General features: G+C 35.0%; 1 protein-coding gene across 4 annotated transcripts in view; it reads left to right on the top strand.

The window, feature by feature from the left end:
• The window catches only part of Thoc2 (THO complex 2), a 120,870-nt gene that overhangs the window by 45,131 nt on the left and 47,739 nt on the right, over nt 1-28,000 (top strand). For all 4 annotated transcript variants that reach the window (XM_028881613.2, XM_028881614.2, XM_028881612.2 and 1 more), the window contains exons 8-18: nt 1,982-2,148; nt 6,241-6,333; nt 9,554-9,709; nt 10,373-10,545; nt 11,664-11,859; nt 21,602-21,643; nt 22,051-22,181; nt 22,281-22,382; nt 26,084-26,168; nt 27,210-27,303; nt 27,713-27,793. In XM_028881613.2, the coding sequence (XP_028737446.1) occupies nt 1,982-2,148; nt 6,241-6,333; nt 9,554-9,709; nt 10,373-10,545; nt 11,664-11,859; nt 21,602-21,643; nt 22,051-22,181; nt 22,281-22,382; nt 26,084-26,168; nt 27,210-27,303; nt 27,713-27,793 (1,320 nt within the window). The remainder of the gene's footprint in view (nt 1-1,981; nt 2,149-6,240; nt 6,334-9,553; nt 9,710-10,372; nt 10,546-11,663; nt 11,860-21,601; nt 21,644-22,050; nt 22,182-22,280; nt 22,383-26,083; nt 26,169-27,209; nt 27,304-27,712; nt 27,794-28,000) is intronic.

The raw sequence follows: 28,000 nt of genomic DNA, 5'->3' as shown, positions 1-28,000 counted from the left end.
GTCCTGGAACTTACTATGTAGACCAGGCTGGTCTTGAACTCAGAGAGATCTGCCTGCCTTTGCCTCCTGAGTGCTGGAATTAAAGGTATGCACCTTTATGCTAGGCACAACTTTTTCTTTATTAAAATTTCTTGACTGTAGATGTAACAGTCTTATTCAATAAGAAAAACAGAGCCAAATGCAGAGTTAAAAGCCCAAGAGGTCAGAGCAGTAGCTAAGAGCTGAGACTTAAAACCTCCTTCTTACCCTATGCTGCTGTCCTTCCCCTGAGAAAGAGACCTACTTCCTGAGTATCTGTCTTTTTATTGACTTTCTGTTCTGCCTTCTCATTGGTTGTAAATCCAACCACATGACATCCTTGTCACTGCTTGTCTATACAGACCTCCAGGTCTTCTATGGTTAGTATTGAGATTAAAGGTGTGTGTCTCCATGCTGGTGGTGTCCTTGAACACACAGAGATCTGTGATTGGGATTAAGGGCATGTGCTACCACTGCCAGACTTCTGCTACGGTTTGCTATTAGCTCTGACCCCCAGGCACTTTTTATTTATTAACATACAAATAAAATCACATTTCAGGACAAATAAAATATCACCGTACTTGACCATGTTTTTGGAGTTTCTACTACCTACTATGCAAAAGAAGACAGTAATTGGTGTTCTCCAGCATACTTTTTTCAAAGTTTCAGGTTAATCATGCTTTTATTTTAAGTACATTTTCTGACTTTTGACCCATTGATTCTTGCTTTAAGATATGCCTTTATTATGTTTTTTTAATAAATAGTATTTCTGAGAAATCATCTACTGTAGATTTTTACTAGCTTGTTTCTTTTTCTGTCTGTATGTTGGAGGTGTGTGTGTATACCCTCATTGCTGGAGATTGAACTCAGGACCTATACATGCTAATTAGGCTCTCTTTCTACTAATTAAAAACATGATTTCCTCTGTCTTCCAAGGTCTGTTCTACCAGCAACATGATTATTGAATCTATAATTTTGTTGTCTTGCCTAAAATTTATGCATGGACACCTCTCCTAGTAATGCTTACAGTTTGGTCTGTTATTTTCCTGTTAAGAAATTCATTTGGCTTCATTCCTACAACAGTCATTGTCAACTTCATCATATTTCTTGCCTGCATTTAGTTGCATTTGCTGCAATGTACTGACTATCTGTCCATCTTTGGATAAACTCCAGTTACTTTTAGTGCATTTCCTCAGTGATCATTCTTCATAAGGCATGAACCCTTCTTAAGGATAGAAGAGGCTGTCTTTGTGTATCATAAGCTTGTTACACTTAGTGGATAGCTACATAATATTTAAATGGAGGAATGAGTCCTTAGCTGTTTCAGGTCTGTTATTTCTTTATTTTTTTCAACATATTCTTTTCCAGGATTTGCTTTTATTCTTCCAAAGGCATAAAGATATCATTGCTCCCATCCCCCTGGTGTGTGTGTGTGTGTGTGTGTGTGTGTGTGTGTGTGTGTGTGTGTGTGTCTTAATGTAACTGGTGGTTGACAACTAGGCTTATGATTTCTCTGAAGATCACATGTCTGTTGATGCTTAGGATAGACAAAAGCCTTTCTAAGATGCTTAAACACTAGAGTGCCTATGTTCTACCACAGCTGTCATTTGAAAAAACTTTAGATACTGAAGCTTGCTGATTGTTTAGAGTTTCACTGTATAGGAAATAGCTTGTTATATGAAACTCTAAAGTTTAAAAAACATTTTAACCCTTCAGTATGGTTACTTTAAACTACTACAGTAACTGAAGTTACCCCATTCCTATGGTTATTTCTGTTTTCATCTGTGAAATATGTAGCCTTTAAAAATGTTTCTGGGAAGATTCTCCTCTTAAGGAGGGACACAAACTTTGAAAATAAGCTATTAAAAATAGTTTTACCTTACTATATATTACCATGGTTGATGACTTTACTAGAAATGACATGTAATTACTTTTGAACTTAAATGTGTCTTATCTGTTTCAGGATGCTTTAATCTGGATCCCAATAGAGTTTTGGATGTAATTTTAGAAGTGTTTGAATGCAGACCAGAACATGATGACTTCTTTATATCTTTATTAGAATCTTACATGAGTATGTGTGAACCACAAACACTGTGTCATATTCTTGGATTCAAATTCAAGTTTTACCAGGTAAAAATGTGTATATATGTATATGTATAGGTTAAGTTCTTAATTTTATATGTTTAGTTTGTTTTATTTTTTATTTGCACTGTATTATTTGCTAGTTTCACCTCAAACGTTTAGCTGAAGAGATAGAGAAATGGAAAGCTAATGATGTTATGATTTATATTATATATGATTATATTATATGATTTATATTAACAATTTAAATGATCTGATGAGAAAGTCTAGAGGAAAGCAAAATTAAATTTTGCCTTAGGAGAGACAGGGTCTGGTAATACTTGGAGGAGTAATAGTGTGTTGAGGGTTTTCCATTCAGAAATAAACTGTGATACTAAAGATTAGTGATGTGGGCATATGGAGCTTATTGAAAGAATGGTCTGTAGTCTCACATGCCTGGATTGTAACAAGGGAAAAGGAATGGTAGAAAATTGTCTCTGGGTAGGCAGATGCATATTAGATTGTCATAGGCCTTTGACTACATGCTATTTTAGGATTTGATTATGTATATGAATTATGTATTAGAATTTTTTAGGGATGCTAAAAAGTACTTGAAGTGTATTTTACATCACTTTTTTAAAAAACTAAACCAGTATAATAACTGTAAAGATTCCCTATTTTCTGGTTATTTCTCTTTCAGTCTGTTCTATTATTGTTAGTGCTGTTTTCTAAAAGATTTAACGGAGGTGCCCACTACTGAAAAATCATTTTTGGTGGTATTATGCTTTTACTAAAAAATTAGCTACAACTGCTTCTCATTTTCTTACCAGAAACTTGGGAGTCCACTCCTTTTTTTTTGGTGGGGGGGAGCACTCAGAGAGATTTACCTGCCTCTGCCTCCTGAGTGCTGGGATTAAAAGTATCCACTCTCACCGCCGAGTGACAGTCCACTCTTAATATAGGAAAATAGGTCCAAGTATTTCATTAGAGTTTAAAAGTCATCTTGATTGTTTTAGATTTGATTAAGAAACCAACTACAGAAATGGAAAAGTAGAGAAAATTTAATTTGGTACATGATTAATTAAAATATAGCTTGTATATGTTTGGAGTGTGTACCTTTCAGATCATATCACAGTGAAGACAGATGACCTTTTAAGTAACATCAAGTTAGTTAATTTTAGAATTAAAAAATAGTTTTACAAGAAAAGAAAAATACAAATACAGGAAATCATGTATTTAAGCAAATTTAAACAAAATTATCTAGACTAAGAAAGACAAATACCATGTTTTAAAAAATAGTTTTACATGAACATATTGTTAGTGATGTAACCAGTATATAACTGGAAGTATTTTACAATATTTGAATAAGACTTTTTGTACATTTTAAAATAGTATATTTAATGTACATTTTTAAAGTATAAGAAATATTTGATGTTTAAAACAACATACTATTGTAAGAAATACTTTGCATACTGCTCTGTGTAACAATATTCCCTTCTCGATATTGCCAGAGCTATCTTGTCATTGTGAGAACTTAAATCTTAGGGCTGCTAAAGGGAAAGGAATTGTCAGAAATTTTAAACAATTTGTGGTCTTTGAAGGAAAGTAAGGAAAGCTTTGAAAACCAAGTCTTATTTAAGGGATGTAACCATGGGTGTAAGTTCTTAGGAATGTGTACTCAACCTGTATATTGGTCCCTCCCCTAATTTCACACTCTTTCCCACCACTACCTGAAGGCGTTAACTCCCTCTCTTCACAACCCACACATTAACAAAACCATTTAAAGGGGAAGGACAGGGATGTATGTATAGATTCAAGACATTTTTTATCCGATTGGAGCTAAGCTGGTTGATAATTAATTGAAACTAATTTATTCCCAAATATAAAGTGTTAATTGTAATACCCAAAGTAATCACTAAGAAAGAAGTCAAATTGGCACACAAAAGAAGCTAGTGATGTAGGAAATGAGGAATGAAAATCAACTAGCAAAATGCTCAAAAAGCCTGTCCTTACTAAGTATTTTAACTTATAAAATCAAAATCTTTAATTAAAAGGCAAGCTTTGTCAGAGTTCATTAAAAAAAAGCATATATATATATATATATATGTTTTATATATCTATACACACACCCCCAAATACTGAATATATATGCTTTTTGTATATATATATGTATATATATATTATTTGTACCTTTGAATAGTTTCTTTTACCTAGCATATAACACACACACACACACACACACACACACACACACACACACACACCCCTAGCATATACCATATATATACCTAGCATATACCATATATATGACCCAGGTATATGCTAGGTAAAGGAAAACTATTTAAAGGTACAAATAATTTGAAAATAACAGAGTAGAAGCAGATATTATATTTGCATATATGAAAGAGCTGTGGTGCCTGTACCAACAATAGACAGGATAGATTTAGGGGCAGAAATTGTTATGAAATGATGATGAACAGCCTATAAAACTGACATTTTCATATACTTTATATAATTTATAATAGTTATAAACACAAATGTGACAAGCAACATAGCCCCTAAATTTATGAAGCAGAGGGAACAGTTTACGTTTGACCTAAGAGTATGAAACTTCTTGAGGCGAGTTGTCTAGAACAGGATTAAGGGCATTTAGGAAGCTCAGAAGAAATTGGCAATAATTTAAATAAACCTTTGTAATTTTGCTCTTAACCAGCTATTCCCAATAGACTAGATTGGTATTAAATTTATCCTGTGATAATCCTGCTTTTATCAATGATCATATTAACTAGACATGCTGGGAATGATGGGGCTCACCTGTAATCCAAGTACTTGGGAGGCTGATGGAAGAACATAATGAGTTCTAGTCTTACTTGGCTACATATTAAGACTCTCTCATCTCAACATACAGCAAAATAAAACAAAAACCACACTAGACAAAAGATTAATAAGAAGATAGCTCCCATTAACATAAAATCAATTGGGTCTAGTAGGTACATATGGAACATTCCACCCAACAATAACAGGATACATTCTTAATGCACAGGGAACATTCTCCAACATAGGCCATATTTAGATTTTAGGCCATAAAACATCTTGAATTACAAAATAGCTTGTGCTCACATGGGATGAAATTTGATTATAGCAATAGAAATGGGCAGTGGTGTGAAATTTCTTGAGATCAGTCATTTAAAGTGGGATTTAGAGAATAGAGAATGTGACTCTAGTGCATTCAAGTCAGGTATTTCAGGACAGATTATCAGTTAAGTTCAGTAAGCTTTTGTGAGTTTATTTTGACATTGAATTTGGACCATTATTTGTTTTTATTGAAAACATTTTAATACTAAATAACTGTTTATGTGAACATATTTAGAATGAGCAAAGTGTTGTTAAATTGAAGCCTATCTATGGTAAAAAAAATACAGCAAAACAGGATATTCTTTAAACAGTACAAATTAGGTTGTTTATGGTCATAATATACATTCCAATTATGGAAACCCTTACTTATAGCCGTTTTATTTCAGTGTTGTTACAAAAAAAAAAGAAAACTTCATATGTTGTCAATGTTTGCTTTTTATCTATGTTTGACTTGTTATTTCTAGTTATTTCACTGACAGTAGAAGTTTAAAGATTAGTTTCAATGTCTATACTTGTTTTTCTAGACATATGGGCCCTCATAGATTGTTTGGAATTAACTGGGCATTTGTGTTTTAAATGCTAATTTAATCTGAACTGTGTTGAAGGGGAAGTTGGGGTGTAAGTAGACATCCTTAGGACAAAATTCAAGACAAAGGTGTAGAGTACGTACTTCATTTGTCACTGAGAACTACTTGAAAAGCAAGTGTAAAAACAATCCACAATAACAGTTTTATAAGCAGAAATGTATAACTGTGTTATATAATTTAAATCTCATGTTCTGTTCAAGTCTCAACTTTCCCTTAAGTATTCTTAAGCATTATAAAAGATGCTTAGTCTCAAAACTATTTTCTTGTACTCATCTGAGGATGTTTTGGGATGGTGGCAAAAATCATTGCCCCACTATTCAGATGTTTGATTTTAAAATGGAGAATAGTGAAGTGTATTACTTAATTTTTATTGATGATTGGTAGAGAAGAGAAAAGATTTTAATTTTACCCTATACCTAAGGAGTTTTTCTTCTTTCAGGAACCAAGTGGTGAGACTCCCTCGTCTTTATACAGAGTTGCAGCAGTGCTTCTGCAATTTAATCTCATTGATTTAGACGATCTTTATGTACACGTAAGTCGAGTGCTCTGTTAAGATGATTTGTTTCTGCTTCCCAGGGGTGGGAATAGGAGTTGGCAACTAGAATGCACTGCAGTATTAGCTCTAGACTTCCAAGGTTTAGTTTTGAAGCTATAATACATTATTGCTTTGTCTATCTTAAAAACTTAGTGGATTCTCTTCTTCAACAAACTATGCAAATTAAATTCCTCTTAGTCACCCATATATGTTTCAAGATTAGATATAAAGCTCTTTTTTTTTCCCCCGAGACAGGGTTTCTCTGTGTAGCTTTGCGCCTTTCCTGGATCTTGCTCTGTAGACCATGCTGGCCTCGAACTCACAGAGATCCGCCTGGCTCTGCCTCCCGAGTGCTGGGATTAAAGGAGTGCGCCACCACCGCCTGGCTAAAGCTCTTTTTAATCATCACCAGTGCTTAGCTCATGGGGAGAAAGGTCAAGCACTAAGCAATGTAGTGTTAAACTTCTTTATTTTATGTGTGACTTGTAGGAAATACGGGATTGCCTAGATACTTCTAGGTAAACACTGCTGTATTTTTATTTTTAGTACATTAAACATCCTTTCAGTGTTTTTACTGTGTAATAATTGACCATTACTGGGATTTATTTTTGGGTCTAGTTTCTAGAAGAGTTTATTATGGTTGTAAGAGATGACTTCTATAGAAGTTCATCAACAGTTTAGTTCCCAGTTTGGGGAGCTCAAGCTTGCACTGTACTCTTTTATTAATTTCTGCTTTGGGATATCTGTTGACTTAAACTCATCCACAATTGTAGTCTTGGGTGCCTTTGAAATCATGTAATAATTTCCTTCTTATTTGTATACTATGGTTAGAAAGTTGAATAAAAAGACTGTTTCTCCCTTGTAAACAGTCACATTATGGCAAGGGAGAAAAAAATGCCTTGTATGAAAATGTAGTCTGTGGTGTGAGCTCATCGTAGATAGTGATCACATTCATCTGTGGGTGGGCTGGGTGTTAGAAAACTTTCTAAACTAGTGAGGTTGAACTAGGATCATAGAAGAGTAGATACTTTCCAAGCTGCAATGGTAGAAATATATAGGTAAAATTAGGTGAGTTTAAAAGACAGAGATTTGACAGCATTGGAGTTACTCACCTAAGGAGACACCAGTGTTTGGAGCCTAGGTGGTATGTGGGAGTAGTGAGGATAGGAAAGCAGGTCAGAACTCAACCATTGGAAGGCCCCTATCTGCATAGAGTAGATAATTTGGATTTTTCTCTTGGGATGAGAGAACCATTCAGGATTTAAAGAAAAGTGATCTACAAACTGGAATTATGGAGAATTGGTTAGAATAGGAAGTATTGAAAGGTCTAATGGAATTAAAAAATCATGTTTCAGGTTAGTAAAAAAATACAAATAGACTATGTTGCCACCTTAAGATGATATGGGTTGACAGATTGGATTTATATACCAGTGTAGAGTCTATGTGAGACCCAGCTAAAGCCCAGGTATCAGGAAATTTATAAGTCAACTATGGGTGGTGGCTCATTCTGTAATCTCAGTACTCAGGACAGTGGCAGAAGTTTGAGATCAACCTGGTTTACATAGCAAGTTCCAGACTATTTAGAGCTATGCAGAGAGACCTTCTCTCTAACAACCAACCAAACCAACCAACCAAACAAACAAACAAACAAACATGCAAACAACAAAAAGAAAACATTGGAAGTAAAACAGTGAGGCTTTTATAGTTAGAAGAGACTTTCTAGTAATAGACTCTAAAGAGAGAGGATCATCTAAGTCAGTAGTTTTCAACCTTCCTAATGCCGTGACCCTTTAATACAGTTCCTCAGGTTGTGGTGACCCCCAACCATAAAATTATTTTTGTTGTTACTTAATAATTGTAATTTTGCTACTGTTATAAATGGTAATGTAAATGTCCATGTTTTCTGATGGTCTTAGATGACCCCAGTGAAAAGGCCATTTGACTCCCAAAGGGGTCGAGACCCACAGGTTAAGAAATGTTGATTTAAGGGGTTATGGGTAGCTCCATGTAAGAGTGCTTTATGTGGTTTATTCAGGGTCTTGGATGTAAACTCCAGCACTGCAAAACAAATAAAAAGAAAAACTCCAGAAAGAGTGTTAATGATGTTCACTAAGAAGATAAAATCATTCTAACTTTATATGCACCAAATCAACATATTCTTAAAATGCACAGAACTGAAAGTTGAGATAAACAAAAGCATTGCATACTATTTATTAGTTGTAGTCAACCAGGTAAAAGCCGAGGGCATAGAAATACATCAATTAAAATTTTTGCCATTCAGAATGAAGAAATGCACTTACCTCTTTGAACATGTCTACAGCAAATTGACTGTTTTTCCCTTTTCTTTGATTAATAGGATGAAGCATACAGTATTTAATATTTCATCTGTTAATGTTCACTGAATGTTTACCTTACATTAGCCATAGCTATTGAAATGGATTATGCATTTTAACAGGGGTAGAAACATTGCTATTGTAGCTCACTGTAGTATCTTGTAGAAACTAATTTTTTTTTGGTTGTGTTTTCATTTGAGTGAGGTTTACTATTATGAAATGCTTATAGTAACAATCTTCCACATGTACACGGTAGCTAGATTTGAGATAATCAAGCCTTCACAATAGAGGGTTGACAAGATACTACTCTCTTTTTGTATTGATCTAGAAACCAGTTTGTGACTTACTATGAGATACCAAGTTATTAATAGTTTTTGTAACTGAAAATTAGAGCATTCAAATCTCCCCTTTTGATATACATGTAGTACTTCGTTTAGTTTGGACTTTGGCTTTTAAAGGGGCAATACATAGTTTTTGTTTGTGTGGTATTTAAGTTCAAACAGGTTCTAGTCATGCTGGGCAAACTTTGCTCTCTACCACTGAGCACCCCTCCTTCTAAAAATTTCAATGGAATAGGTACATATTTTGCATATATTTATAAATTCATTGGTAAATATCTCTGTAGTGTAAATTTAGAACCTTTAGCATACCAAAGAGATGAGACATTTATTGCTAAGTGACTTTAAAATGTGTGCAGAATTCAGATAGTAACCATTTTAAATTATGAGACAATAAGTAAGACTTATTTGGAAGGAAGTCATAGATATGAATAAGCTAACCTTATTCTTATATATAGATTTTTCTAACTGGACAATAGTATTTGCTTTTTATATATGTAAGCTACTTATATTAACAATTATGAAATTTTAATGATCTATTTTTAGCTTCTTCCAGCTGATAATAGCATTATGGATGAATACAAACGAGAAATTGTGGAAGCTAAGCAAATTGTAAGAAAACTCACAATGGTTGTATTGTCTACTGAGAAACTTGATGAACGAGACAAAGAAAAGGACAAAGATGATGAAAAAGTAGAGAAGGTACATCATTTAGTCTAGTAAAACTTGCATTGTTTAGAATCATGAAATGTAATTTCTTGTGAAATGGAAGTATAATTTCTAAATTTTGATTATGTTAAAATTTGATTTGGGTAATACGCATTTACATTTTAATATGAATGGTACCTTTACAAAGAAAGCTGTTGTTTTTGTTTCTTGTGTAAATTTCTAATTAAAAAAGAAACCATAAAATTTATTGATTTTTTTTTTTAAATTTCGCTGTATATAATATTCTTCATATCCCAAGGGGATTCTCAAAGATGAATGAATTCTAGTGTCTCCTGCAGTGTAGCATTAACTCAAAGTTAATTCCAAATTTATAAATTATAACACCTATGTTACTTTGTACTAAGTGGAAAAATAAAACAACAAAAAACAAGAACAAAAGAGTCTATTTTTTCAAGTCACTGAAAATTCAGGCAATTGTTAAATTTCCCAGATATTGCAACTTTTTTGATGTACATTATTGTGATATTTAGCTCGTGTTTTTTTTTTTTTTTTTTTTTCCCCCGAGACAGGGTTTCTCTGTGTAGCTTTGCACCTTTCCTGGGACTCACTTGGTAGCTCAGGCTGGCCTAGCTCAAGTTTTAAAGAGAAATAAATATCTGTATTCCAAGTATCATTGTTATGCTTGTTCATTTTTAGCCACCTGACAACCAAAAACTTGGTTTGTTGGAAGCCTTGTTAAAGATCGGTGATTGGCAGCATGCACAGAACATCATGGATCAGTTGCCTCCATACTATGCAGCTTCACATAGACTAATAGCTCTTGCTATTTGCAAGCTCATTCACATAACTGTTGAGCCTCTCTACCGAAGGTATGTTACTCTATATTAAGTGCTGAGATAGAAATAGTTTTGGATTACTAAAAAGATCTATGTAGTTCTGTCTTTTCTCTTTAAATCTAGCATATCTATTACTATATTTTCTCAAAATTTAAGAACTATTCACAGGGCATGTTAGCCATGTGTACATCACTTCTCTCCTAACGTCCTGGTGTTCTAGAATATGTGCTGCAATGTAAAATGAAAACTATAGGTTAAGATTCTGGAGCATTTTTGCATTTGAGAGTGAAAATACCTTTCTTCTGTTTTTAGACTTTTCTTCTTGGGAGGCAGAAAATTTCTTCCTTTTTATTAGCCTTAGGGAAATCTTCTGATGTTAATGGCTCTGAGTGAAGGCATTAGCATTCTGACTGTCAGGCTGCTGTTTGGGAAATTACTAGCACAGTTCCTCTTATTATACCGACTGTGTCAACTAGTTCTATAGATGTCAGCCTATTTGTAGAGAATAGGAGCAGTAATGGAAGCAGCTCTGGCTTCAGCCTCACAGATTGGAGCCTGTTTCAAGCCTCTGAAAAGCCCCAGCAGCTTTCTTGACTTGTATATAGTTATAGGTGTTGCTTTCATTGCAACCTACAGTATTGGTAGTCCAGGCCTCTTCTCAGAGATCGACGACCCCTTTGAGTTTAAAATATAATGTCTGCTCAGTATGTGAGAATTGTGAGCATGCTGTCCTTTCTAGTATGGCAGCTGTGATTATATGTTTATCTTCCCTACTACCACTTCCTCCTACTCAGTGTAGGTAGTGGAACCCAGATTGAGAAATGTTTGATTTCATCTTGTCCTACATCTGAGGTCCATCCCTTACTTTCATTCCTGTAACCACATTCTTTGTGCTGGCCAAGCTTAACTTAAACTCATATGTTAAATGTTGCTTGAGAGCAACATTGAGAGTTCCTTTAAGTTGCTATTTTGCAACATTTTCCTTCTGAGCTTTGGTTTTATACTTGTTGAATTTGTTTTTATTTTTTGTCAGTTGAGAATTACTTACAATAAAGTTAGTGATGATTAGAATAGGTATACGAGCAAGAAAAGGATAAGATATTGGGGATTAATAGTACACAGATTTCTAAATCTTGCTTCTTTTTTTATAGAGTTGGTGTTCCTAAAGGTGCTAAAGGCTCACCTGTTAGTGCTTTGCAAAACAAGAGAGCACCAAAGCAGGTAGAGAGCTTTGAAGACTTGAGGAGGGATGTATTCAACATGTTCTGTTACCTTGGTCCTCACCTTTCTCACGATCCCATTTTATTTGCAAAAGTCGTGCGCATAGGCAAGTCATTTATGAAGGAGGTCAGTAAGATTTTCTTCTTAGTAGAAAATTAAAATTTGAAATGAAAATGTCCTGACTATATTTGTTTTGATGAGTATTCCTAAAAACAAAGTGAATGTGACTTAATTAAAGTTGTGTTTAGTAAACGTACTCCTAGTGGTGATTGTGTGTATAGGTTTGAGAACCCCAGATCTAAGAAAAATCCAGTTTGAATTCTGTTACAACTAGCACTTCATTATTCTTTCTCCTTACCTGTCTTCTATGTATTTGCTTGCATGCAGTTTTGAATCATTATTATTAGTTGTTTGGAGTCTTTCCAACCTCAAACTACTCAGGGCTTATTATTTCTATATTGTACTTATTTTTGGTGATAGGATTGAGCTAGGAGTTTTGTGTGTTTTCAGTATGTGTTCTACCGTGGTGCTATGTTCCCAGCTCATCATTTTTCTTTTTAAGTAAAGTTTTTATTGAAATAAATTATATATACAGAAAAATATATAAATTGTGATGAAATAGTTCAGTGACCTTTCTAAAACTAAAGACCCATGTGTTTACCACTTAAACCAAGAAGTGTTTAGTACCAGTAATGCCACTACCTCATTCTTAGACTATTTAAAAACATATATGACATAGAATGTGCATAATGACATAGATCTCCAGTCTTAGCTGTTTATTTTTTGACTTTTGATTATCTATCTATCTATCTATCTATCTATCTATCTATCTATCTATCTATCATTGGGGAAATTATTAAGGTCACTCCACGTAGTTAAAAGGGAGGTTTAAAATCTACCTATTATTGGGGAAATTATTAAGGCCACTCCATGTAATTAAAAGGGAGGTTTATTTTGTGGGGTAACTTACAAGTGAATGGATAGTTTACAGAGTCTAGGAAAGGCGTGGCGCAGTCCGGCGGTGTTCTCTGGAGAACTCTGCTTGGTCTACCTCCAGCGTCCAGGGTCCAGGAACCAAGAGAGATGGCGCATCCAGATCTTGGGTCTTCAGGGTTCTCTCTTGGCCCGCCTTGTAGGCGTGACAGTTACCGAAGCCTCAATGGGGGTTGGAACTTCCAGATCAAAGCTGGAATGGCTACCTACTATCTATCATCTATCTGTCTATCTATCTATCTATCTATCTATCTATCTATCTATCTATCTATCTATCTATCTATCTATCTATCTATCCGTCTATTCATCCATTCACCCACTTATCTATTTATCAGTCTATCTATCTATCTATTTATCTATCTATCTATCTATCTATCTATCTATCTATCTAATACCCACTGCCATAGTCACCACCACAAATAATCAATAGACTATTTTCATCACATGCTGTTACCTTCTGCTGTGTTGCTCATTTCTGTCATTATAGTTTTGTATTTTCTGTGATCTCATGGAAATAATATGTTCTCTTTCTGATTTCTTTCACTGAATGTTTAGAGATTCATCATTCAAGTTATTACTTGTGTCAGTAGTTCTTTTGCTGCGTAATAATATTTCATTATATGGAAACATATAGTTACTGATACATTTACCAGGTGATGGATATTTAGGTTATTTCTGCTTGGGACTGTTACAAAGCTGCTTTGAATATCTATATTTATGGGAGGCATGTTTTTGTGTTGCCAGTAGTAGGATTTGTTAGTGAAATAAATAAGTATATATTTAACTATAAGAAATTGTGAAATTCTGAATGTGGTGGTACACACTTTTTTTTTAAAAGATTTATTTATTATGTATACAGTGTTCTGTCTGCATGTATGCCTGCACACCAGAAGAGGGCACTAGATCTCATTACAGATGGTTGTGAGCCACCATGTGGTTGCTGGGAATTGAACTCAAGACCTCTGGAAGAGAAGCCAGTGCTCTCAACCTCTGAACCATCTCTTCAGCCCCCAGTGATGCACATTTTTATCGCAGAACTTGGGAGACAGATGCAGGCAGATATCTATAAAATTTTGAGGTCAGCCAGGTTTAGATAACAAGCTCTGACCAGTCAAGGTTACACAGTGAAACCTTCTCTTAAAGAAAGCAAAATAAGCTGGGCGGTGGTGGCGCACGCCTTTAATCCCAGCACTCGGGAGGCAGAGCCAGGCGGATCTCTGTGAGTTCGAGGCCAGCCTGGGCTACCAAGTGAGTTCCAGGAAAGGCGCAAAGCTACACAGAGAAACCCTGTCTTGAAACCCCCCCCCCCAAAAAAAAAAAAGAAAGCAAAATAAAACCAAAACAAAAACAAAACATGAAAACGGACAGTGTCTACAGTATTTTACATTTCTGAGAGCAGCTATTTGAGATTTCTAGGTGCTCCATAGCTTCACTGACACATGGTATTGTAATACTTAAATTTTAGTCATCCTAGTTAAGTTGTGGCATCTTATTGTGGTTTCCATTTTTGTCATGTTAGTGACTAATTTTGAGTGTCTTTTTATGTATTTACTTACTACTTAATTATTTTTAGTGAAGTGTCCATATCTTGTTCATTTTTGATATGACAGTCTTTTTGTTACTGAGTCCTATTTTTTGTATATTGTTGGCTTAAGGCCTTTATCAAATAGGTGATTTTTAAAATTTTTTTCAGTCTGGTTTGCCTTCTCATTTTTCACCTGTTTTAAAAAAATTATGTGTATATGTGTGGGAGTGGCCAGGGCTTTGTGCAAGTGGGTACAGGTGCCAGGGGAGACCAGAAGATGATGTAGGATCCCTTGGAGCCGTAGTTACAGATGGTTGTGAACTAAACTCTGGTCCTCTGGAAGAGCAGAGACTGCTCTTAACCACTGAACTATCTCTTCATCCTCTCGAAACTCACAAATGAAAAAAAAATGTAGAGCTATGACTCAGCAGTTAAGAGTCCGATCTTAGTTCGATTTCCAGCCTCTACTTTGGGTGGCTCACAACCAACCACCTGCAACTCCAGTTCCAGGCAAGCCTATGACCCTGGCTTCCACAGGTACTAGCCCTCACATGTACATACCTATGCACAGACTCAGACATATACACAACTAAAGATAATAAACAGCATTTTAAAAAGGAAAAATTAAATCTTATTTTCAGTTTAATATATTTTTCTCTTAAAATTTTCAGTTTGTATTCCCATGAAAAGTTTGACCAACCCAATAGTTTGAAGCTGAAAAGAATGTGTAGTTTCTTTTTAGTTATAAAAGAGAACAACAAAAAACATTTAGAAACTACTATGAGCACAAATACACATAATTTCTCCATAATTTGTTGATTGCATTTTTAATCTTAGCACTAGCTATATGGAAAAACTAACAGTTCTTGTTATGAATCCCATATGACATCTGAAATATTTGACTTGGTTTTTAATACTTAGCTGGTAGATTTTTTTCCCCTTAGTATCCTTTTCATACAAATCGTAAGGAAAAAGGCTTATTAGATTTTATTATTCATAATAGTACATTATAAAATGGTTCCTCTAGAGAAATCTGTTATATGAATATTGTTGTACATATCAGTTAATATATATTCATATAAAAAGGAAGCAAGTCAATGTTCCGACATCTTTGGAAAGGACAAGTAATGTTAACTATTTAATTTAACTAGTTCCTGCTTAAAGAACTGAAGGATTGCCGGGCGTTGGTGGCGTACGCCTTTAATCCCAGCACTCGGGAGGCAGAGCCAGGCTGATCTCTGTGAGTTCGAGGCCAGCCTGGGCTACCAAGTGAGCTCCAGGAAAGGCGCAAAGCTACACAGAGAAACCCTGTCTCAAAAAAAAAAAAAAAAAAAAAAAAAAAAAAAGAACTGAAGGATAGTTTTCCTTGGCACATCATAACCAGAGAGCATGGGAAGTCATTGATCCAATTACAGGTGATACAAACTTTAATCACTTTGTTGCTAGAGTTTTCCGCCTTGCCCACAATCAGGACAAATCTTTGTCACCCGCCAGTCCCACAGCCGCTCAGACCCAACCAAGTAAACACAGAGACTTATATTGCTTACAAACTGTATGGCCGTGGCAGGCTTCTTGCTAACTGTGCTTATAGCTTAAATTAGTCCATTTCCATAAATCTATACCTTGCCACGTGGCTGGTGGCTTACTGGCATCTTCACATGCTGCTGGTCATGGCGGCGGCTGCAGTGTCTCTTGCCTTCCTGTTCTTTTATTTCTCCTCTCTGTTAGTCCCGCCTATACATCCTGCCTAGCCACGACCAATCAGGTTTTATTTATTGACCAATCAGAGCAACTTGACATACAGACCATCCCCCAGCACAGCCAAGTGCAGACCATCTCAGACACCTGCACTCAGGCCCATGGTCCTAATCATCCTCTATGCGGACCTGCTGGGTAACGCCACAAAGAACCCAAGAAGGGCTCCCACAGGACATACAGAACATCCCACAGCATCACTTGGTAAGTTCTTTACCACTAAATTGCTCTACTATACAGTTACTATTTTCTCCCTTTATAGTTAATATGGGAGATACTTTGAGACTATGTAAATAGCCTGTTTCTCATCATACTTTCACTTATCCAATACTGTTGCATCGAAGAATCTGAATGTTCTGATCTTTTATTCCAAGAATTTTTTTTTATTTACAAGTATCATAAGCTTGGAAACAGATAAAAAGTCTGATGTAATGTATAGAGCTCTTACATATAAAGACCTCACATTACCTTGTTCATTTACAGCCCACCCTCTTCGCTACTTACCTTCTACTTTCCCACCTCGATGGTCCCATGTCTCCTTGCCCAGAGTCCATTCTATTCTTAATAGAATGATAAGGGAAAAGAAAGATAACCATTTTGACCGACCATTCAGGACCTTATGGGCAAGAACTAGAGTTGTGAAATTTAGAAAATGATAGTAGAATGAAGTAGAATTTTGGTATATTTTTGCTCACTAAAATATTTTACCAGCTTGGTGTGGTGATGCATGCCTGTTATTATAGCAATTTGGGATGCAGAGGCAGGAAACTGTTTAAACCCAGGCATTTCAGAATGACCTGGACAACATAGTGAGGCCTTATCCTCCAGAAAACGTAACAAAACAGAACATAGCCCAAAAGAAACAGAGCTTTATGATCACCAGTCAATGTGTTCTGTATTATAGATTTAAAAGGCTTTTATTGAGATCCAATTAGGATTCATAAAGTTGCTTTTAAATATTGAATAGGACCTTAGTTCCAAGCAACGTGTTTACAATTAAATTTACTTAACAAATACTATTTGTATATTGGGGTTGTTATATAACTCCTATTTTTGGAAGCAGCTTATATACTTAGAAAGGAAATAATGTAATGATCATGTTATCTATACTTTAATCCCTTTTAAAAATATATTCATGCAGTGTGTGTGTGTGTGTGTGTTTTGTGTATGTACATACATATACTTAACGTACATACTGCAGAGCACATGTGGAGATCAGAGGATATCTTGCTGGGGTCTGTCCTTTCCTTCTACTACATGGGTCCTGGGGAATCAATCTTAAGTCAATAGTTTTGCTTGCAGGTGCTTCTACCACTGGCCATCTCATAGGCCCTCTGCTCAGCTTTCAATCAATGAAAGATAAGAGTTGATTGTCTTCAAGACATTTCTACATAGACTCCAAAGCTGCTGAAGTGTTGAACCCTTTTTACCTACAGGGCTAATTTGGTACTGCTTCTTCCTAGGATTACTTGCCTGTACTTGAATATTGTCTGCTTTTGGGGAAAGCAAAAATTAAATTATGAGTACATTTCTTTAAACAGATTTAATGTTTAAGCTGTAATTTATTCAAAAGTTAGATGTACATGTTGTTTATTGTTTTATAATAGGAGCTATTTATATATAACAGTTTCCAGCACTCGAAAAAAATGAAAGAATTTCCAAGTGCAACCTTCCATTCCTGTAAATCTTCCTATGAATTGTATTTTTAAACTCCAAATTATTCTTATTTTATCTTCATATTTAGCCCAGGTTTGCTTTAAACTCCAAATCCTCCCTTCCTCTACTCCTGAGTGTTTGGATTCCAGGCATGTGCCACTACCCTTAGATGTTCTGAATTATTTTATTTATTTTTTACTTGAGTATTTAAAAAATATTTTGAATTTATGTGTATGGGTGTTTTGCCTCTACATATGTCTGTTTAGCATATGTGTGCCATGTCTCTGGAGGCCAGAAGAGGGAGTTGAATTCATTGGAACTGGAGTTATAGATAGGTGAAAACTGCCTCATGGATGCTGAGAATCAGACCTGGGTCCTCTGGAAAACCACTCAGTGATCTTAACTGCTGTACCATCTCTCCAGGCCAGTTCTAAATTATTTTAATGGGACCTGTTTTGGATCCCTTCTAGCAAAAAGGTTTTTCATAGAGTAGTTTTGAGGTATGTATGTGCAGTTTTTAATCTAATATACCATACCTAGTAGGTTAGGTACTCGATAATTGGTAGCTAATAAGAACATGAACAATGTGTAAGTTAAAATAGTGTCATAATTTTTACAGATACTCTAATCACAAATCCAAGTGTTTTCATTAGAGGTAGCATTTGAAAAATATTCATGGGTTAAAGGCACTAAATTAGGTGATTAGTCATTAGAAGCTATTTGTTTAGTTTTATCTCTAATTCCTTCTTTATTTCCCAACTCTCTCGAAGCCAGTCTTGATGAATCACCTGTCTTCTTTTTTTAATGTTTAGCTTTTGTGGTACTGAGTATTGTATAGTGCCATTGTCTGTTCCACCTTTATAGAGTGATGTTGGAACCTCAGTTCATGTTGATGATGGCCTTTCTAAACCTAGTTGAGTGCTCTGTTTTACTCAAATTTAAAATTCAAATGCTGAAAGCACTTCAGGCATCTTGTAGCTTAAGAGTTGTCACCTCAAAGATAGGAACTGTGTCCTCTTTTCTCTTCAAAAATCTGAGAGCATGGACACTTAGTAAATAATTGCACCTTGTACTCACTTCTTTATGTCGCCTATTTCAGCCTGGTGTTCACTGCAGCTTAGACTATTGTATGGATGATGTTTTATGTTACCTCCAATATAAAAATGAAGTAAACTAAAAGAAAAAGAACAGATAAATGGAGTAGAATGTTGTTTTAGGGTTTTTATTGCTGTGAATGTATCTTATAAATAAAAACATTTAATTGAGGTGGCTCGCTTACAGTTTCAGAGGTTCAGTCCATTATCATCAGGATGGAAAGCATGGTGGCAGGCAGGCAAGCAGGCAGATGTGGTACTGGAACTGAGAGTCCTTACATCTTGATAGGCAGGCAACAGGAAGCTTGAGAAAAAGAGAACTCAAAGCCTACCCCCACACTGACACACTTCCTCCCACAAGGCCACATTTTCTAATAGTGCTGCTCCCTTTGGGGGCCATTTTCTTTCATACCACCACAAATGTGTTTATCTTCTTTAAAAAATTGCTTTAATTTGCATGTATCTCCTGATTTATTTCTATTTAATCTTTGTTGTAATGCGCTTTTAATAGGAAATTTTACTGCTCTTCTAGGTAGCGTTATTTTTTCCCATATATATATTTTTAATTTTCCTGCTTATAAAATATTAAGAATTGACACGTGGACATTAGAAACTGACTTGAGTTACTCAGGGAAGTAAACCAGCTAAGTTACTGTGAAAATATTTTATTTCTATGGAATAAAAGTATGTAGTTTCATTAGGCTTATTTAAATCACAGTAAGGTAGGAAAAGGGGTAGACTAACATCCTTAAACTTTAATAAACTATAAGCCTAGTTTTTCCAATTATGGCCTATCCTTATTTCTGCCTCCTACTAGATACACAATATGTTAACTAAATTTTACCAGTCCTCTACCTCAAAGAAGACAACAATAGCTATTTAGTTTTGTTTCTGACGGGCCACTCCTCTATAATTGAATTGTAGGTGGATTTTTCTGTCTTGCCTGCCAGCTCCCAAATAAACAACACAGAGACTTATAACTAATTATAAAATCTTGGCCATAACTTAGGCTTGTTCCTAACTAGGTTTTATAACTTAAATTTACCCATGTTTTTATTAATCTATGTTCTACCATGTGGCTTTTACCTCTATCGCATTTTGTGTGCCTGACTCCTTCCGTGTCTGTCTGGTTTTTCTTCAAGACTCTGCCTTTTGTCTTAGTTCTCTCTGCCCTGAAAATCCTGCTTAGCTATTGGCTGTTAAGCTTTTTATTAAACCAATCTGAGTGACATTTCTTCACAGTGTATAAAAAGATTATTCCACAACATTGAATTCCTTATTTACTGACAAAATATATGTTGATCCAGTTGTGTCTGTGAAAGAGAACCATATTTTTTTGAACCTGCCAGTTAGAAGAAGAAAATATGTTGGTATGCATCCCAAAACATTGTTAGGTAAAATAAAGCACTTAGACTTCTCTGTGATAATGTCTAGTAACCTGCTCAAAAGCATACAAGCAGATTCCCTTCTTTAACAAGAAAATCAAACATTTGTTGTTGCATCGTAGGTTTCTCCTGCCCTTGCTTGATTTTTGAATGCTGATGTCTAGATTGTTTTTGGGTGTCAGTTCTTCATTTATATTTTGGATTTTCTACCTTTGTAGACATATACACCGATAGGCATCACTAACAGTTTTGTTGTTTGTTTGTTTGTTTGTTTGTTTGTTTGTGTAAGGCAGGTCCTTTTATTTAACTCTGTCTTGGAACTCACTATGTGAGATCAGGCTGACTTTGGACACTCAGAGAGCCGCTTCCCAAGTGCTGGGATTAAAGACATGCACAACTATGCTCAGCTTTCATAGTATCATTTTTTTTTAGTGGACTAGACGGCATTGTCAAAACAAGTCACTTCAGTGTTCAGTCTGTACTGGGATAATAAAGACCTCAAATGTATTTTTTTTTTTGTCAGCAGTGTCACAAATCATTTGGACTTATTTTTCATTAAGGGCTTTGGTAGTGGTGAATTATAATGCAACTTAAATTCATTTCCTTAGTTTTGGTTATATTAATATTTGATTATATTGGTTCTGTAAACCAGTGGTTCACATCCTGTGGGTCACAACCATCAGAAAACACACATTTCCAATGATCTTAGGATCTGAGACACTGCTCAGTAACAGAATTACAGTTATGAAGTAGCAACAAATAATTTCATAATTGGGGGTCACCACAACATGAGGAAGTGTATTAAAGGGTCACAGCATTAGGAGGGTTGAGAACTGCTACTGTAAAGGGAATATGAATTGAAAATGTAAATGCATTAGGACTGAATGGTTTTGATGGTTACAGTTTTGTTAAATTAAGTTTAGTAATTAATACTTAGTATGAGTTTTAGGAAGCTTTTGGTTTATAATGATGTTAAGAAAAGAACTGGCACATAAAATTGATCCTTAGGGTTGAGGATAATAGCCCAGCTAGCAGAGTGCTTATCTAGTGGCCTAAAGCCCTGGGCTTGGTTCTCAGTACTACATAAACTGGGTGTGGTAGCACACACCTGTAATCCTGGGAGGTGGAGGCTGGAGGATCAGAAGTTCAAGGTCAGCCTGGACTACATTGAGGATTGGAAACCAGCCGGGGCCACATGAGACCGTGTCTCATAGACACACACATAAAAATAAAGGAACAAACCCACCCCAGATTCATACTTTAATAAAATTCATGGAGTTTAAAATAATTTAGAGGTTAAAAGTATACGTGAAAATTTAAAATGTTTATTACTAATATGTTGTATTTCAGATGTACATGTATGTAAAAGGCAAACAACTAAGTAATATGTAATTTAGTTTTTTAAATTATAAACTAGGGAAGCATAATCAACTTTTAAACATTATTGTTTTAAATTTTAGTTTCAGTCTGATGGAAGCAAACAAGAAGATAAAGAAAGAACGGTAAGAGACTGAAAATATTAAATAATGACTGTGTTTGTCAGGATATAGCATGCTGAACATTTTACTGTGAACAAGATTTAACTATCATCAGAAATAATTAGTTTATACTTTATGTGCTCAATGCAGCATTTGGCAGTTCAGTGAACATTTTCTTTTAAAACTAGCATCCTCGTTTTTGAAGATTACCATACCGTATAAGGAAGAAGGTTAATCCCCTCATTGCCTTGCTATTTTGCATCTCTCACCACATTTGCAGTAGATGGAGAAAAGACAATGATAGGGTGGGGAATTACATATATTGTGTTATGAGATTTAAAAATAATTTCTTTAAGTCTGCTATTCCTATTGTGAGGGTATATTGAAATAAACCTCTTAATGACATATTTTTTTCCTTGCTTTCTTCTTAGGAAGTTATCCTTAGCTGTTTGCTTAGCATTACTGACCAGGTATTACTTCCATCTCTTTCTTTGATGGACTGCAATGCTTGCATGTCTGAGGAACTATGGGGAATGTTTAAGACATTTCCCTATCAGCATAGGTAAATACTTATTCAAATTGTTAACTCCTGTTAATTCTAGGGCATTAACTTCTAAGCACTTAATGTTTTCTAATTTTTCATCTCATTTTTTTTTTAAAGATACCGTTTGTATGGCCAGTGGAAGAATGAAACTTATAACAGTCACCCACTTTTAGTAAAAGTTAAAGCTCAAACAATAGACAGAGCCAAGTATATCATGAAGTAAGTTTTATTGTTTTTATATTAATCCCAATTATGTATAGATATAATTTTCTTGGTTTCAGCTATCTTGTTTAGAGGCTCAATTTTGAGAAAGCTTATAAATATTTGTTAAAGGTATAGCTGATTATATATTGCAGCTAGAATGACTTTATTTTTATGTTAGCTCATTTGAATTACAAGTTAATGTTTTATTTTTATTTTTTTAGATTTATGCGGTGTACACATTCCATAGTTTGCACATGGAGGCTAGGGAATAACTAGTGGGCATGGGTTCTCTCCTAACTCCACGTGTGCCCTGGGAATCAAGCTCTGTTCATAAGAGTGATATTAATTCTACTTTCTTATAAATTATTTAAAGCTTACAAAAATTGTGTATTTTATGCTATCATTAGTTTAGATACTAAATATGCTTTTCTTTTCTTTTTTTTCTGAGACAGGGTTTCTCTGTGTAGCTTTGGAGCCTGTCCTGGAACTCACTCTGTAAACCAGGCTGTCCTCCAACCCACAGAGATCCGCCTGCCTCTGTCTCCTGATCACTGGGATTAAAGGCATGCGCCACAACCGCCCGGCTAAATACACTTTTCTATTTGTTTTCAACAAGGATTTTGTCAGTTGTCCAACCTTTTATAGATACAGTTATGGTTATTCTAATTAAAAGTCATGTATTCTTTGGTTTCACTTGGTACAGTAGTTTGTGATGATACTGTGTTTGCCCAGTGCCATTTTCTCTGGACACTGTCTGCTGGGAAAACAGGCAGGTGCGTGGTCATGGTTTGGCTTAGTGGTTGTTACATAGACTGTATGTAGCAGGGTGGGAAGATAGACAAGAGAAGAAAATATCTAATTAGTTAATGGAGGAAGAAGTTATTGTAGGAAGTAATTGCTGAAGAGGCTATTAGGCCTACAGATACAGTTTCTAGCTTATCAAAATCAGGTCAGGTTATACACACACACACACACACACACACAACACACACACACACACACATAGTACATAAACGCACACAATATATGTATATGAGAATGATCATGCCATATTTATGTGTGTGTGTATTATTACTGTTTGTGCTAGGCACTGAGTGAGTGCTTTATAGTTTCCTTGATTCTCTATACTCTATAACCACAACCTTATTTCTTTTATCTGGAATAGTATAGTACCTCATATTATTCTCTTACTTCAAAATCCTTGGGTGACTTGACAATATTTGGCAGGTTGTACATCAAGCTTTATGGCATGGTGATGTGAGAGATACTCCCTGATCTTTCCTACCATATAGTCTATCTCATTTCCTAATGATTATACTTACAGCTGTACTGAGCCTACTTGTTTACCTAAATGTACCACACTCCATAGCTTGCATCCTTTGTATGTATATTTTGTTTCCTTTATTTCTACAAGTTTTCTCTTAGCTTGTCTTTCCTTCTCCTTCTTTGATTTACTCTTAGAAAGTGAGCTCGAATGTCAGCTCTCGGAAACCTTCCCAGAACATACTGCCAAACAAAATTGATTTGTACCACCAGTACACTTTAGGCAAATTATGCTAGCATTCTACTTGGACACATTACTATGATAGTTTTCCTTTTTGTAATTATATAAAATTCTTGAAAATTTTATGGCCATATGGTTTTAATTTCAGTAAATGAATGAGCATACAGAGTCTATATACTAGTATTACCATATAGCATTTCTCTTTCTATGCCTAGCTTAATTCAGTTCCCATAGTGTTCTCCAGTTTTATCCACGTTGTTTTGAAAGTGAGAAAGGTGGTTAGCAGGTAGTAGCAGAAGGAGAAGTATTGCTGAAAAGAGAAATTTGAAGGAAAGGAGAAATATTGACCAAAGGGATCAAGATTTCACATAGATGTAAGGAATAAATATTAGTTATGTATTATACTGTGTGGTGACTAGAGTTAATATATATTTTAAAATTTCTAAGAGAATAGATTTTTTTAAGATTCACTCCACAATAAAAAGGTAAGTTTTTGAGGCAATAAAATGATAGTTATCTTGACAGATTCATTCTTCATTGCCTATATAGATTAACAACATCATATTGCGCCCTTATAAAATACATATAGTAAAATGTCTCTCATTCTTTTGTCCATACACTCAATTCTCTCCAAAAGGAGAAAAGTAAAGTAATCAGTATTTAGATGCTTATTTATTCTTCCTGGTGTTTTTATGTATGTTCAAGGCAACATGGATATATTATTTGCACTTTTAATATTATTGATTGCATATAAGTAACCATTCTCAAATTTGTTAGCTTTTTAAAAGGAAAATTGTCAGGAGTAGTGGCAGACTCCTGTATTCCCTATACTTGGGAATCTGAGGCAGAAGGATAATGAGTTTGAGCCCTGCCTTTATTACCTGCTGAGGTGAGACTGTGTCAGAAAAACCAATAAAGAAAAAATAACATGGAAATTTAAAAAACATGATTTTAAATATGAGTATCTACTTAGGCCAGGCTTGAGAGCAAGAACTGCTCTCAGTTTTGTGTTCCCAATGTCTAGCTCTGTGCAATAGTAAGCATTAATATGAATGAATGTATACATGAATACAATTATTTAGTGTTGAAAAATATGTATAGGATTTTTAGTATACTTGGATTTTTTGTTACATTTTAGCTGTAACTGTTTCACCAAACTTTATGAGTTTTCTGCTTAAACTTTTTTATGCTGAGAGTGGAGTATATTAATATTATTTGTATAATTTTATAAGTTTTCAAATCATTCATTTCTCAAATGCTAATTGGTTGTGTTTTATATGCATAGCTTTAAGGTAGAACACCATCAAGAAGGTATTTCCTTAGTTTTACTTATTTTTCCCTTCAGTGTAGTGAAGACAGAGGGAATAGAATAAAAAGTATATAGTGTATGTGAGTAGGGAGACTGTAAACTTTGGCAAGTAGACTGCCCAAGAGCAGTGTTAGAAATAGGGAAAGGCAGAAGAGAATATGATCACAAGTTTAAAATCAATGGTCTCTCTTCTCCATTGGCAGGGAATGGGAGAAACTGAGCTATAGGAAACAAGATGGGGAAGCGGCAGATCATGACATCGTTTAATTATTGGATTGCTTTTATCACACTTGTAGATGTTTATAGAGTTTCTGCTTTTATTATGTAATCATCTCAGAAAAAGCTTCCTATTATGTGTAATAATTGTGCTGAGCTATAAGAGTTTCACTGATACAATTTTTTAGAATCTTGGAAAAAGCATGCTGAGTGCAAAAGAAATAAAGAATGAAAGGAATAAAATTAGTTGATTTTAAAAATTATGTACCTTGAATAAGAAAATCTAATCCCTGAACTGATAAATGAAACCTGGTAAATCTAAAATAATTATGATTCTTTTAAAAAGTTTTCATGTATTTGTACAATAAAGAAAGTTTTCTCGAGGCCAGCCTGGACTACCAAGTGAGTTCCAGGAAAAGGCGCAAAGCTACACAGAGAAACCCTGTCTCAAAAAACCAAAAAAAAAAAAAAAAAAAAAAAAGTAAGTTTTATCCGTAATAGATAACTAGCTCTTAAGCTCTGAAATTCCCTTAGAAAGTCTGACTTCTGCTTCTGAGTAGATGAAAATTCAGTTGCTTGTGTGAATCTATTTTGTATGTTTCAGTTTTCCTCTCATGATAAAGAGAGCTTATTAGCATCATGAGTAATGCTATTCAGTATGATCCTTGACATTTCTCTCTGTTGTAGGCGTCTAACCAAGGAAAATGTGAAGCCTTCAGGAAGACAAATTGGCAAGTTGAGCCACAGTAATCCAACCATTTTGTTTGATTATGTAAGTTTTGAAGTTAATATTATTTTAATGATGTAAATTTTAAGATATTTGGGAAAAGGCTGATGAAATGCCAGTTTATGCTAAAACCAAAATTTCACATAATATATTTAACACATTGATCTGTTTCCTAGTAATGTACAACAGAACTGTTAGGTTTTTGAAATTGCAGAATAATGTTTCACTTTGACTTAGTTATATCAATGTTACCTTCTTATTTTTTTTCTTTTTTTTTTTTTTTTTTTCGAGACAGGGTTTCTCTGTGTAGCTTGGCGCCTTTCCTAGAACTCACTTGGTAGCCCAGGCTGGCCTCGAACTCACAAATATCCGCCTGCCTCTGCCTCCCAGAGTGCTGGGATTAAAGGCGTGCGCCACCACCGCCCGGCGGCCTTCTTATTTTTTAAATTGTTTTTTGAGACAGGGTTTCTCTGTGTAGCCTTGGCTGTCCTGGATCTCTCTCTGTAGACCAGGCTGGCCTCGAACTCACAGAGATCCACCTGCCTCTGCCTCACAAGTGCTGGGATTAAAGGCGTGGGCAACTATCGCCCAGCATTACCTTCTTTTTAAAATTATCGTTATTGAAAATTTCATATAGTGTATTTTGATCATATTCTTTCCCCTCCCACAAGTCTTCTCAGATCTTCCTTGCTGCTTTCCTAGATGCCAAACTTCATGTTTTCTCTCTCTCTTGGGAAAACCAAACAAACAAAAACCCAACAAACAAACAATATGTACCTTAAACAAAAAGCAAAGAGTCCATTTTAGAAAGACTCTAAATAATAACATTTAAACCAGGACTAGCCTCTACCATTCCAAAATACAAGTTTAGACCTCGTGGAATTGTTTTCTAGATGGAAAATGTAGCTTAGAAAAATATTCTATAGGGCAATGATAATGTAATATATTTTATTTATATATAAATGCAAAATAGTAGAACCACTTTAATTGAATTATTTCTAATTTTGGAAAAGTATGAATATTACTTACCATAGAAGGTTTTCTTTTTAGTTTAGTTAATGCAACTTACTCTTCTTGATCTTCCAGATCTTGTCACAAATACAGAAATATGATAACTTAATAACACCTGTAGTAGATTCATTGAAATACCTCACTTCATTGAATTATGATGTCTTGGCCTGTATCCTTTCATGTGAAGCAATATATAGATTTCACGTTTCCCTGTATTTAAATGCTTATGAATGATTTAGTTATTCTTTCTGATTTCCCTTAGCAATAATAAAAGGTTGTTCCACATAGCTGATCTGTGGTCAAACCAAGTATTGAAAGAGAAATTGTGTGTGTATGCCTGTGTGAGCATGTGTATGCATCCATCTGTGTGAGTGCCTTGTGTTGTATAAAGGGAGAGACTGTTTTACCAAACATGTTGATACAGGTGGACTGTTACTTGTTAGGAAATGAGAAAGAGGGTAACAATGGAGAATTGATATACAATGAGTATGGTTATTTTTATTTCTTCCTGGAGACGTGAAGATTTAATGGTCTTTGTTCCCGATGTTGTGATAATTTTTTTTCTTAATGTGTGAAAGATTGTATCATTGAAGCTTTAGCTAATCCAGAAAAGGAGAAAATGAAACATGATGACACAACCATCTCTAACTGGCTTCAGAGTAAGTATTCTTCTTTTTCTAAGGATGATAGTACTATTGGTGATACTAAGGAAGTGATCATTACCATGTTTTATTTGCTTACCCTATGCTTTCAGGGGCTTATTTCTCAAGACGTCTTGATAATCTCAAGCCCCTCAGCTTGTTCTGCAAAGTGTTAGAGACCTTGGGTCTGTATGGAGATTTATTTAGTACTTACTAATGTTCTTT

Source organism: Peromyscus leucopus, chromosome X (assembly GCF_004664715.2).
Source record: "Peromyscus leucopus breed LL Stock chromosome X, UCI_PerLeu_2.1, whole genome shotgun sequence".
Lineage (NCBI taxonomy): Eukaryota > Metazoa > Chordata > Mammalia > Rodentia > Cricetidae > Peromyscus > Peromyscus leucopus.
Note: the sequence above shows the minus strand (reverse complement) of the source record. Positions and strands in the feature narration are given on the sequence as shown.